Source organism: Corapipo altera, unplaced genomic scaffold, assembly GCF_003945725.1.
Source record: "Corapipo altera isolate COAL_440 unplaced genomic scaffold, ASM394572v1 51, whole genome shotgun sequence".
Classification (NCBI taxonomy): Eukaryota; Metazoa; Chordata; class Aves; order Passeriformes; family Pipridae; genus Corapipo; species Corapipo altera.
In genome coordinates this window covers 7,410,350-7,423,944 of record NW_020884892.1, presented here as the reverse complement: position 1 = coordinate 7,423,944, position 13,595 = coordinate 7,410,350, and the positions used below count along the sequence as shown (strand labels likewise).

Sequence of the window (13,595 nt, the reverse complement as noted above, 5' to 3'; positions counted from 1 at the left end):
CTAAAAGCACACACATGAATTGAATTGCATGGGAAGCTTACCAAAGGAAGTGTTTGCTTGTAAACTCAGTATGAATAGGATCTTCTCTGACCGCAAGGGAAACGGAGACACTCATTCACTGTCCGCTTGTGCAATCAACTTCTGAAGTAAAAAACAGGATTTGAGGTTTAAAACCTGAACCTTCACACGTCTTTCAAGCAACAGAAGAAGCCTTCATGCATTTTAGTTCACAAAGGAACAAAGTCAGGAGGTGCTGCTCATAAGACTCCTTGGGTTTGATAACAACTGGCTTATCAAAAGGGAATCATTCAGAGTTCCGAGCAACAGCAGCCCTCAGAGAAGCTTTTGTGCAGGCTTGAGGGGAGACATCTGAACACCATTACATTGCACTCCTTTTGATGTCACTATGTGCTCATCATGTGTTTTATATCTTTGCAGTGAATCTGCTGCCAAGTTCCACAGTGTCTCAGGATGGTTGTAGGTTTATCACAAATGCCTTTCCTGCCTATAAAAAACATTAATTTTAAATTCTTTGTCACCTGGCCACAAAACTATGCTTTGAGCCCTGTCTGTGCAGGGTAATTCTGTACATTAGCAGATTATGGATGACCTGCTGGTCTTAAATTGCTGGCTTTCAGTCTAGCAGTAGTTTAAGTTTATTACATGGCATGAGATAACTTGTAAAATAAATATATTTATTTTTCATCATTTGCCTGATAGTTTAATATTAGCCAAAATATTTGTGTGTCTCGTCTATCTCATCCAGTAACTAAAATAAAGACTTTTTCATTTCTTCCTGTAGCAAGCAGCCAGTTTATTTATAAGTGTCCTAATCTAACAGAGATTTACTCTGTGTCCCCCATGAGACATATTATCAAAGTTACCAGACCTGTCCCAAGCACTTGGGAAGTGGGGAGATGGTTACACAATTCTCATTGCCTCTGGCTGCTCTAGTTATAGAGACAAAGGGTCAGAGAAGTGGAGCAGCAGAGATAATTTTGTGAGCATCTAAGGAAAAGCAGCTGCTCAGGTGATTGTAGGCACTGGCTGAGGGCAAGACCGCCGTAGATGCTTGAATACTGCACAACAAAAATCCCCTTAAAACAACATGACAGGAAAGGGAACATCAGTGTCTGACCACCAGAAATTCTGGATTCTTCAGTCTTCATCTTGTAGATGCACTATGCTGCTTGTCTGTTTTAAAAAAAAATAGAAAAAAAATATATGAAGAGCAGTGTTCACCTTGCCACAGCTCTGGCAAATTTGTGCTGGACAAGACCATTCTGTCTCCTGGGACATGCTGGATCTGTGATACACATCCCACAGGATCTTTTTTCTGCTCCAGTCCCAGATCCTTGCCTAGAAGCTGGGACTCCAGGAAGAGAGGAGACAGCAAGCAGTCCTGTTTGCTTTGACCAGCCTTTTCCAAGGCAGGATCTACTTTTTGTAACAATTTTACAATGTCCTTTGACTGAGAGCTCCTCAGACTTCCATAGCATTGGGAGGGTGCCTGTGGCACACTGTTGTCCTTTGCCAAGCATGAAGACTACTGATCTGTACTCCCAAAGGCCACCCCTGCCCGCCTCACAGGAGTCCCTGTTGGAGCATCCAGGGCTGGGTGATGGTTCCTTATATTCCGCTGGCTCACAGCAGTTAATTTCTTTTGGCATTTGGATAGCAGGACTCATCCACAGAGTCAATGTTTTATGCCAGCATTATGTCTGTAAGTATAATTCTGCACTGATCTGTGCTCCACAATGTTTTACAGTGTTGTCCATTGGAGATGCATAATTCTGCCCTGGTTCATTTGGAAGGGCTGTAAAGCCATTCAGGCTCAAATTCACCACAGGCATGGCTAGGAATTTCTGTGGTAATATCCATTTCATATGCTAAGCAAGTAGTCCCCAAAAAGTCTTTTTTGGGGAAGGGGGAGATGGACTGATGAAGGCTTGTGCAGGGAATAAAAGGAAAACCCACAATAGCTTTTGATTTCAGGAAGAGACTAATGCAGGAGATAGGCCTGGATTCTTAAAAGCCCATGGTGTGACCTACAACAAACAGGAGGCTGCTATGGGCAAGGGTGATAGCCCCACATACTGCAAAAAAATCATCTAATACTGAAATGCTGGAACATTCTTCTTCACAAACCTCTCCCTGGAGTTCCTCCTGTTCTCGGTACTGGTTCCTAACCAAACCAGGCTTGCACGCAGGTGCTGAAGGAGATGAGCAAGGAGGACAAGTTTCAGCCCTTTGAGAAGCAGCGTGCTAGGGAGGTCATCAGACACCATCCTTGGCATCCCTTTTCTTCTGCATTTTGGGGATCAGCCAAAATTATAAAAAAACAGAAAAGCCAAAATGGAAATCATTTCTATGCTCTGCATTCTGAAATCAATTTGGTGGGGATGGAGTGGAGTCTGGATATAGACCTTTTCTTATGTTCCATACCCAAAATATAAGACTGAGAATAAGGCAATGAGTGTTATTAACTTGGTTAATAATTGCTACTATATGTTTATTCGTGGCATTAATGCTTTGACTACCTAACAGCATGCCAGGCATTTTAAAGAAGCAATGAAACTTTTCTGCCATCAAGAACTACCCCTACCACCTGAGAGATTTAAGCTTTGGTTAATCTCAGCCCCATATAAATAATTGAAGTTTAGACTGTACAGGCAGCTGAGAGAGAGCACCCATGAGCACTTCTGGGATGAACTTCCCAGGTGTTATCTTTTCCTGGCCTTTGGGGACTGCATGCCAAGCTTGTGTGCTTCAGTTAGCAGGGACACCCACACAGAACATGAAATCTGTGGCATCTCTGTGAGAAGAGGCTGCCCAAGCACCAGGAGAATGTGGCAGGACTGTGGGATCAATGCTGTGTGTACCCCTCTGCTCTCCTGTCACACGCCAGATGTTTTTTGGGGGGGCCAGGAGAGGGGCTTTCTTCCCTTCTTCAGGACTAGTGGATGCCATCCCCCATTTGGCTGTCAGTAGCTTGAACCAACCAATGCACCCTGGTGCCACTGTGCCCCGATGGCATAGGGACACCATAAGGTGACCAGATGTGGACCTAAGAGGCTTTAAATGGGTGGGAGGCTGGGAAGAGGAAGGATGCAGCTTCCAACAATGGAATGTATGGCCCTTCTCCTCAGTGGGGACAGTGATCTGGCACAGGAGCTGAGAGAGAGGGATCTTCAGGAGAGTGAGGACCAAAAACAGGTCCTTACCCCAGGTACATCACTTGGTTTTTACACTGACCTCTTCACTCCTGCTCACACTGTCTGAGATAGCTACAGGGGATACTGTTATACACAAATAATGCAGGTTCATGCAGGTCCTTGCCCTGTCCCCCAAAAGCACTGACACCACTCCCCCGCCCCCCAACACACCTTGTGCTATCTCAGATGTAGGAACCACCCAACACATGTAGCATCCTACCAGCTAAGCTCACCCAGCAACAGCATTCCAATCATTAAACTTCCAGGAAGGGGAGAGTAAAACAAAAGGCCTGATGGATACTTGCGTGTTTTACCTATAAGAGGAACCAAAAAAATCAGCTTGCTTTGAGAATTGTGGTGAATCACTCAGAAACAATCTGCAGGCATTAGGGAAATTGTATTTCTGCAAAAAAAAAAGTAAAAAAGAAAAGGAAACGCAGGCCCTGGGATATCCCTTTATGGCATATGCATTTTATGTTTAAATGCATTAATGGGACTGCTATGCCATGACTCATCCCGCACAAGAGTTTCATGTGTTTCTTAAAATACACTAGAAGTAGCTGAAGGCATGCACGGGTTTGCCGTGCAGTTATCTGTCAGGAATCTGAGCAAATACCTGCACGAGTGGCATCAGACGCTTCAGACCTGTGGGAGGGGGGTTGGGGTGTGCTGTCCTGGGCCCTCTCTGCTGCTTATACAGACCACGGCTGGAGAAACCAAAAGGTGACAGGAACTGAGCCTACTGAGTAACAAAACACAGGCTCCTTGTGTTAATATTAGGGAAGCCTAAGCACTGAATTACAGAAAATTTGCATATATGTAAACAAAAACTGGAGAGTTTCCTTCTGGAGCACTCTTGTCAAAACTACAGCTGTCTGCATTTTTTTCCAGGGATGATTTGTTGTCTGGTTTTCTCTTATTTTTTTTTCTTCCATTTACTACCAGTCCCGGCTGCAAGTCTATTTACTATTCCTTTAAACCCACACTTTTGAGCCTTGCGGAGCTCGACTCAGCTCCTCACAGGTCACTTCAGCTGCTGGCTGCTGCCAGCTCTCCAAGCTATTCCTTTTTCGGACAGCAGATAGTTTTAACTTTGGAAACACTCAGAGATGAGTATTTCTGATGGTGCACGTTACGTCTACGCTTATGAGCAAACGGTGGTTAGCACACAACAGCTTCGTGATGCAAACCTCGGGGCGAAGGATGGTTATTTAGTGATTAGTGAAAAGCAAGAACTGGGGCTGGGAAATTCAGATGTATGGAGGAGAAGCTCCTGGAAAGGGAGGTGGACTCCCTTTCTCGCGGCAATTATTCACGGTCGAAGGGGATACCCGCCGCGCCCCCAGCCCCGTCGAGTCCCTTGGCCGGTCTCCAGCCGCCCCGCCCGGCTGTGCCGGGGCCGGGGGCGCGGAGACCGGCGGGCGGAGCGGAGCGGGCGTGTCCCAGCCTCCCTCCTCCCATTTCCCCGTGCGTCAGGGCCGGGAGGGGGAGGAGAATCCCCTTTTTTTTTTTTAATTTTTTTTTTTTTTTTTTTTAAAAGCCTCCAACTACTTTAGCGCGGAGTCGGCAGCAGATGGTGGGCACGGCCCGAGGTTTCGGCGGGGAGAGCGAAGGGATGCGCGCAGCGCGCACCGCCCGGCTCTAGCTCCGCGCCCGCTCCGCTCCCCCGATGAGCCGCCCCGCGTCCCTGCTGCCGGCCGCCCGCTGCCGCAGCGCCCCGGCCAAGCGCCTGCAGCCGCTCCACGACGGCCCCGCCGAGGAAGCGCCGGCCGCCAAGTGCCCTCGGCTCGCCGACTGCGGACCCCCGGACTGCCTGAGCGCTCCTGGGTCGCCGTGTGCTCCCGCTTCTCCCGCCGGCGGCGGGGGGGCGGCGGGTCCCAGCCTGATCGCCTCGTACCTGCTGCTGCCGCTGGCCGAGCGGGAGCAGGTGTCCCGGGCGCTGAGCGTCAGCTCGGGCCGGGAGCTGCGCTGCAAGGTGAGCAGGAGCGGCGCGGGTGGGCAGCGGGTCCCCCCGCCGTGTCCGAGCGCCCGGCCCGGGGACAGCCCTGCGAAACATCCTCCCGCTGCTCCCCGGCTGGAAACGCTCGGCCGCCGGTGGGGGTTTGCACGCTCTGGAAGTGAGCTGAAACTCCGGGTTACCTCGGAGCGCCTTCCCCCGAAAGGCTGTGGGGATGGTGATTTGGTTAGTTTTTCCCCCTCTCTTTCAATATAAAACGAACAGGAAGGGTCTCAGTAGCCGCTTAGAGCAGCGCTTCTGCCGATCCTGCCGAGCCCTGGCTCCCCTCCAGCTCCCTCGTCATTGTTTGGGGAGAGTTGCTACGCGAGCGGCAGCTTTCAACGCCCTTGAGAATGAATTTGCGTTTAATTTTCTTTATACAGGTGTTCCCCCTCAAACACTACCAGGACAAGATCCGGCCTTACATTCAGCTGCCGTCACACAGAAACATCACTGGGGTTGTCGAAGTCATCCTCGGGGACACCAAGGCCTATGTGTTCTTTGAAAAGGACTTTGGGGACATGCACTCCTATGTGAGAAGCTGTAAGAGGCTGAGGGAAGAGGAGGCTGCCCGGCTGTTCAAGCAGATCGTCTCTGCTGTAGCTCACTGCCACCAGTCAGCCATCGTACTTGGTGACCTCAAGCTCAGGAAATTTGTCTTCTCTAATGAAGAAAGGTAAGCGGCTGTCAGCAGCCAGCCCTGGGGTGAGTGGGGAGGGAGGAATGCCACATCCAGAGATGCAAAAAGCGTCCCAGGGAGTGGAAACGGCCCTGTCAGCTGGGCATCACCTGCAAGCAATCCAAGTAGGTCCCCATCACGTGTGTGTAGTAGGTCACGGATCTAACCAGCACGCACTCTTAGTTAGATCTTGACTGATGAAAGGGAGGAAGCTCGCCGGGAGCTTCGTGTCATTCAGCAGAAGTTCACTGTAACCCGCTGGCAGACAAAGGGATGATAGTTCGGATGCTCGTTAGCGCCAGAAGATGTCATGTGTGCCACTCATTCAGTGTCAAATGAATAAAAGGCAGAGAGCAAGAGGAGGGAGGCTGAGGCGTTGCGCAGGGAAGGGGAAGCAGCCCAGCTGGGGGAGCAGGAGGAGGTGTGAGGAGCTGAAGCTCTGGTCCGTCCTTGGGAGAGCTGCCCCATGACCACTGCAGAGCTGCAGCACTCGGAAGGGGTCTCCTTGCTGAAGCACCCTGCTAATCAGGGTGAAGCTGCTAACAAAAGACCAGCTGTGTCCTTTGAGGTTTTTATCTCTCCTCCACTGCTGTACTTTCCATGCCTCCTGTGCCTGTGGGCACACACGAGAGGGAAGGTGGGACATGGTTAAATACTGCTTTGGGAATCCTGAATCAAAGGAAATCACTTAAGTAAAACTTAGCCTAAAGCCTAAGTTTATAGAGGAGATCACAGTTGTTAAATTTAGATGAGGGAAATAATTCAGTATTTCCCTGGAGTGTTTGCTGCTCTTGCACACATGGCAGAGTCAGAAATACATTTCTGATCAGCAAAACTGACTCTGACTAGTTGCTTATCCCATGGAATGCTAAAAACCTTACTAAAAGGTGTAATGGAGTTGTGCTTAATGTCATGAAAGCATAGGTGATATTACTGAAGTAAAAGAAAAGGGCTTTTGCTTGGTTTTTTTAACTGGGCTAAAGCTTCTTCAGGATACCCTTTAACAAAGGTGATAAGAAAATTAACCAGCACTGACCCTCTGAAACAGAAACAACCGTATGTTGACACGCAAAGAAAGCAATTCCTTTGAAGGAAACTATTGCAACTTTTCCCTCCCATAAGAAGATGAAACATTTGTTGAAATATTACATTGCACACAGTCTCTCTCATTTGGAAATAACGTGTTGCACAGGCGAGTGTCATGTGCCTTGCATTTGGCAAGAAGAGGGTTAAGCAATGGCAGGCGACGCGGGCTCTCGCACAGGTGCAGTTTCAGGGCTCCCGCAGCCAATCCCGGGCCCACGGTTCTCGTTGAGTCATATTTTCCGTTTGCAGAACCAATGGGTATTTGCCGAGGTCAGGCTGAGGACAGGCTGCAGCCAACGCATCTACACCCCAGCGGGGCTGCCAGGCAGTGCAGAGCTCTTCCAGGGCCAGCCGATGGCTTCCCTGCCGATGGGACCTCCCCTCACCCTCCAAACCAGGAGGTTTGTGTGGACCCACGTCCACCTGGGGGATGGTGGGTGCAGTGGTACGCTCCAGAAAGGCAGATAGAATAAGTAACAGATTAAAATTAAAAAACAAATCAAAAGTTCAGGAGAGCCGATGATCCCTGCTGGTGCAGAAGGGAGCTGGGCTTTGCGGTTTACAGCAGCTGGGCTCTGTTTGCTCAAAGCCTGCACTGCACATAGTGGCTGTACTGTGTCCTGTCACACATTAACCCCCTGCAGTGGCACTGCAACCTGCATAGGTAGAAAGTGACTTGCTGGTGTTCCTCAAGAGCCCTCTGTGTTGTTAAAATCCCCAGCAAATAAAACAAGCAAGCGTTGCTGAGTGCTGACCTGATGCACGCAGCTGCACTTCCACTACATGCGGCCAGGAGTCAATGCAGCTTCTCCACTGCAAATTAAAAAGTGTTTCCTCTCCTTTCTCAATGCTGGTGCGAGGAGAATGGGATCATGGCAGGGACTCACTGTGCTTGCTCGTGACTGCATGTTGCTATTTCTCACCTGTGGTTTCCTCTCCTGCCCTGCCTAGGACTCAGCTGCGTCTGGAGAGCCTGGAAGACACACACATCATCAAAGGCGAAGATGATGCGCTCTCAGACAAACACGGCTGCCCAGCATATGTCAGTCCTGAGATCCTAAACACGACAGGGACTTACTCTGGAAAATCGGCTGATGTGTGGAGTTTGGGAGTGATGCTCTATACTCTGCTGGTGGGACGCTATCCCTTCCATGATTCGGACCCTAGCACTCTGTTTTCTAAAATCCGGCGTGGACAGTTCTGTATTCCTGACCATGTCTCCCCCAAAGCCCGATGCCTCATCCGCAGTCTCCTGCGGCGGGAGCCCTCCGAAAGACTCACTGCTCCAGAGATCTTGCTTCACCCTTGGTTCGAGGCAGTCTTGGAGCCTGGATATACAGACCAGGAGACAGGAACTTTGGATCAGATTGTTCCAGAATACCATGGAGACAGTGATGATATTAGTTCCTTTTTCTGCTAACCCCAAAATCTCAAAAACCTCATCAGTTCCCACCTCCGGCATCTTTGTAGAGTTTTGTTTTTCCATGTCTGCAAACTCAACAGCATCTTAAAGTGCCAGTATGGTCAGAAAAGTGACCTTGTTTAAATGAACACCAACCTGGAGATCTCTGCTCCCTGAGCATACTCAAGAGTTCAATCCTCTTGCTCTGCTGGTCGGTCCATCCCACTGGCACCAGAGGACCTGTGCAGCTTTGTGAGAACTGGCTCTTCTCCTGCCTCCTCCATCCTCCATCGGTGTAAAACTGGTCGCATCTTGGCTGCAGAGTCTTACGGCCGGCAAGCAGTGGGATGGAAAGGCAGCACCTTCTGCTCTCCTGCGGTGGCTGCAGAGGTGTGGAGCCCTGACCACGATGTGTAGGGGCTGGGGAGCACGAGGTTTGCCTCTACCTGAGCAGATCTGACAGAAATGGTTAAAAGGGGAATCTCCTTGGCATGCCACACCAGCCAGCTCACAAAGCAGCTCTCTGACTGTAAGCACACATTAATGAGGGAAGGAGGTCTTCACCCACCATGGCCAGCTGTCTGCTCACTGCTGCTCCTCCAGCTGATCTTGCTTTCAGGGGAATGAAGCTCCTAGATCCACCTGTAAGACAAATCACTGCTGTGGGTCTTTCTGAAGCAGAAAGCATTGGATCTCCCAGCTGGATCCCCTTGCTGACCGGGAAAGCATTTTAAATAGACTTAAGCCTCATGTTACCACGGTGTAGCCTATATAACTTTATGCCCTCAGCGAGCTTGTCAAGTAGCAGGTCTCGTTAGTTCCGAGTGCCAAAAAATATCCGTTTACCAAACTGCAACACTATCAGCTGGGGCGCCTTCCCCTGGAAAAGGATAAGGGGTGTCTTGTACAGTACCTGTAAACATGGCCATGTTTTCCAAACAGCTCAACTCTTAAGAACACCACATCACCTCTCCTCTTCCCTCCACCCCCCAAAAAGTTAGTCTTAAGAGTAAAATCTCCTTACGCCCTTAGTTGATTATTCGGGTATGCTGTTTGCCTCCAGCCCTTTTTTTTTTTTCCCCCCCCCTGCATGATTATTCATAGTCTTTCCAATGTGCGTGGATAATGAATATATCTAAATCATTAGCTTCCTGGGTTGGGGGTAAGTAAACCTTAGTCCTGCCTAAAATTTCTGCTTCATTTCACATTCGTGTCCAGTGCTTATGCAAAGAGATGTCCATTCACCTAAGGCAAGAGAGCGAGTTCTGAAATGGCCGTGAGGTGGGTGATGCATGTTCCCAACACCCCACAGTTCTTGTGAAGTCATTTTAAGGGTTAACCCTGGCTGCAGTCCCACCACCCATTGCAAGAATACCATGTATACCTCATGGACTGTGTACTTTGTACATACCTTACTGTTTGGGGTTTTGTTTTCTTGTTTCGTTGTACTTTGTTTGTCCTAATAAGAGGTGTTGAAGAGCAATTTAATGTGAATTATTGTTGGCAATACTAACTTGACAGAATCATGAGCATTAAGAGCAGAGCGCTCCAGCTCTCCATTGCACTAAACCTCTCATGATTGCTTGACATTTGTATCTGTGATACAGTTTAACCCTTCTATGAAAAACAGTACATTTGTATATATTGGTAGAAAATTCTACCAGAAAAGCTAAAAACACTATGTCCAACTTGTACATATGTATATGTCTGTGGAAACCTGGATGATAAAGTCTGACTTGTAGAAAGTTTTAATAAACTTGGTTTCATAATGTTTGTCCCCATTTCTGGTGATGTCTCAAGGGGAACACAGCTTCAGTATGTTTGGTTTAATCTGGAAAAATGGGGTTTGGCCTCAGAGAGGATCAATTCCTTTACGGTCCTTGTATGTGTTCCATTGTGCCTTAGCCCTGACTCTCCCAGCTCAGCCTGGGGCTGAATCCCCAGGAAGCTGAGCTGGGACAGGCTCCTGCCTCTTGTGGGCTAGAAAGGGCTTGAGATGTCCCCAGAGCTACATGAAACAGGGTATCCTATCTGATAAGCAATCGGGAGAGGAGTTACAGCTCTCTGCCTCTGAACTTTAGAAGCTCTTTTGCCTTTCAGCCCATGTATTTGTTTCCCTCTGCACCCCACAAGCAGAAAAAAGATGCTGTGGCACAGCAGAGCTGTCATCCTGCACCTGTGTGCCTGGCAGTGTGATGCTCCAGCCAGTGGAAAATCAAATCTTGGATGTCTAAAATTGAGCAGCCAGAAGCAGAGGCAGTGGCTGAGAGCACTGACATTACAGGGAGCTGGAGCTTGTGAGCAGGGGCTTGACCCCACTACTGGGAGGCAGCACAGAGGCCACTCAGTGCTCCCGTTAAAAATGAAGGGAAAGATTATTAGAGCTGCTTTTCTTTGTGGTGAGAATAGAGGAGTATAAATAGCTTCAGTATCAAGGTTAGAGAATGTGCTTTCCTGAAAGAGATCAAGCCACCCTTGCAATCCACCCGGAGCGGTGAGATCATCGCTCACAAGTGGAAAGGAGGAGGAAGAGAGTCTTGATTTTTATTTATACTTTGCCTCATGTTTAATTTTGTCCTTTTGCTTGAAATCTGTTCAGCAGAGCAACTGCTTCTAGGCAGCTCCTTGAGCAGGAGCAACTTTAAAAACATTTTGCTTTTAGAAGGGGAGTGGAAAGCAAAAAGGAGGGAACAAGAACCTGGTCAGTGATAAAGCAAAGTACACTGACTTTCATTAGCCACCTTGACTCCCACTCTGAGAAGCCAGTGATCTGTGTAGTAAGCATATTTTCTTAGCACTTGCTGAGTGAATGTCAGACACCAAAATATCTCATGTTACTTTACTGATGTTATTCTTGCAAGACTTGTAAAAACATATGTGCCACAAAGCCTGACTGATTAAATTACCCCCTGCCCTACCATGCTTTTGGGCTTGGACAGAAGCCCTGATGCATCCTTTCAAAACAACTGCGGGAGGTTCATGTTTTAATGAAACCTTGAAAACTTTAAAAATACCTTTTTTTTTCCCCTTACAGTGAAGTCACTCTTAGTAGGTGAACGTGTAGGTCATCCCGTGACTATTTCACATGAGCTATGCTGCAGAGCAATTAAAATAAATGCCAAATTGTAGTAACATCTGCAAACAGCCTCTGTGTTGCTTTAGGGATTATAATGCAACATCCGTTTGTACAGCAGAATAAATTGCTATTGCTTCGTTACCCCATCGTTTGTATTATTGTATACAAAGTTTCAGAGCGTGTTGAAAGAACCAGCATATTAAGTGATTAAACTTTGATGGTGGGTGTGAGAACTTTGATTTATGCAATGCATACATTTCTTTTTGAGAGAGTCATAATTTGTCTATTTTTAAATGGTCCTTTTGGCTGTGGACTGCGTGAATCTCATGTATTTCACAGACCTGGTCACCATTTTCATCCCGAAATTGCAAGACATTGTTGGCCTCTCTGAAGAGTGCTGGTTGCCTTCAGTCCTTCTCCATTGCTGCTGAAAACACAGAAAAAGTTGAGGTTTTCCACAACATCACAGGCTGCATCCTAAACTGGCATTGAACCACCCTCCAGTCTGGATAGATCCTACGTCCTAAAAATGTATTTTTTATTAGCTCTCGATACTTCGGCTGCATTTTGGGCACCAGTTCAATTATTCTCTTTTGAAGTAGCACAGCAGAATTTATAAACCAGCTTCCTCTGAAAGTGCCAGGTAAAACAGCCAGCTCAGCAAGCTCGGGTTTAAGGTCAACATCTCTGCCAAGCAGGTGATACTGTTGAGGTTATTTGCAGTTAAGAAGGACTGGTAAAGGTTCACTTTTACCTTAGCTAAAAAGTGCCCTGATTTTAGGAGAAGACCTTCAGGTCAGTCATAGGCACATCTGCATCAATGTATTATTTATGAAAGAAAGGGGGGGGAAAGAACAGTTTTTTATACAGATGTACAAGAGGAAGATTCATTGCCCTTGGCTGGATCACAAATGCTCTCTGCTAGCTCTGCTTTAATGCACTGAGGGCAGGTCTGAGAGATAACCCAAGAAACACATTTTATTCTAGCAGTGCTGAGAGCACTGTCAAGCAAATCTCTACAGATTATCTCTTTATACAAAAACAGGTTTTTCCCCCCACTTTTTTCATGCTACTGCATTCTGTCAGGGAAAAAAGCCCAATGTTCAGCATTATGGCACTGCACAGATTTAGCACCACAAAGAAATATCCTATGCAAATGCTTCTTACAAAGATGTTTTCCTACCAAGCATTGAGAAGAATAGCTTGACATATAACCACAATTTGAATTAATCTCTTGCAAAAAATGGCTTTGTTAAATGCAACAACTCTCAGAACTATTGTTGATAAAAGTACCGTGAAATTTGCAAGTCTTGCCATGATTCCTCCAAAACTTGCAAAATCCTTATCTCCAAGTGAAATCCAGAGTTCAGATTTCAGACGGAATCAACTTTTGTTGCAGCAAAATGACAAATCCTTCAGAATATGAGTTTGCAGCAAGATCTCTTTTTTTTCTTTTTTGTGAAGCTTGCTATTTAGAAAATGCCTTAAAGAAAACTCATTAGTTGTCATTGCCCTGCATGTATTTATTTACAGTATTCAACCAGCTAAACAAGCTAATGTGCAGCACTTCATTTCCTAATTTGGCTTTGAAGCTGGAGCAGCCGAAGTATCAATTACATTCTGTCAAATGCAAACATTAACATAACTGTATGAAGCAATCATGTTTCTAACAACAGCAAGCACTGCCCAGAGGACCAAAATAAATAAAATTCATAGAGCAAGAGGTAACGCTTTTCTTTAAGGCAGGATTAGGGCTGGCGAGGGCCCGGGTGCTTCCCTTCCCTCTCTGGGGCCGTTCCTCTCGCAGGGCTGAGAGGCAGCTCTGGCGCTGAGGTGCAGGTGATTAACAAGGCACTTGCTCACCAAGGGCACGGTCTCATCACTGCGGGTGTGGATTTCTGCATGCAACTCCCACTGTTATTAATGGTTAATTAATGTGTAATTTGCAGAAAGAGATGAAACTGGGACCTCGGCGGTGTGTTGTGAGCACACAGACGGGCTTATCATTCGAAGAAATATCAGGGTGACACAAAGGGTGGATGACAGAAAATAAGTGTGGCATGAATCAGCTGCCTCGTGTTTATGATACGGCGCTGTTGTGGGAAAACATTCACCTCCATCAACTACCGTCTCCTGCCAAC

The 13,595-nt window shown here is 47.4% G+C and overlaps 1 protein-coding gene across 1 annotated transcript; it reads left to right on the top strand.

The window, feature by feature from the left end:
* The first annotated feature begins 4,773 nt into the window (after positions 1 to 4,773).
* Positions 4,774 to 10,159, top strand: TRIB1 (tribbles pseudokinase 1). The gene is made up of 3 exons (XM_027645693.1): positions 4,774 to 5,190; positions 5,595 to 5,887; positions 7,928 to 10,159. The coding sequence occupies exons 1-3, from the start codon at positions 4,885 to 4,887 to the stop codon at positions 8,394 to 8,396; spliced, it is 1,068 nt and encodes a 355-aa protein (XP_027501494.1). The 5' UTR covers positions 4,774 to 4,884; the 3' UTR covers positions 8,397 to 10,159.
* Positions 10,160 to 13,595: the final 3,436 nt, after the last annotated feature.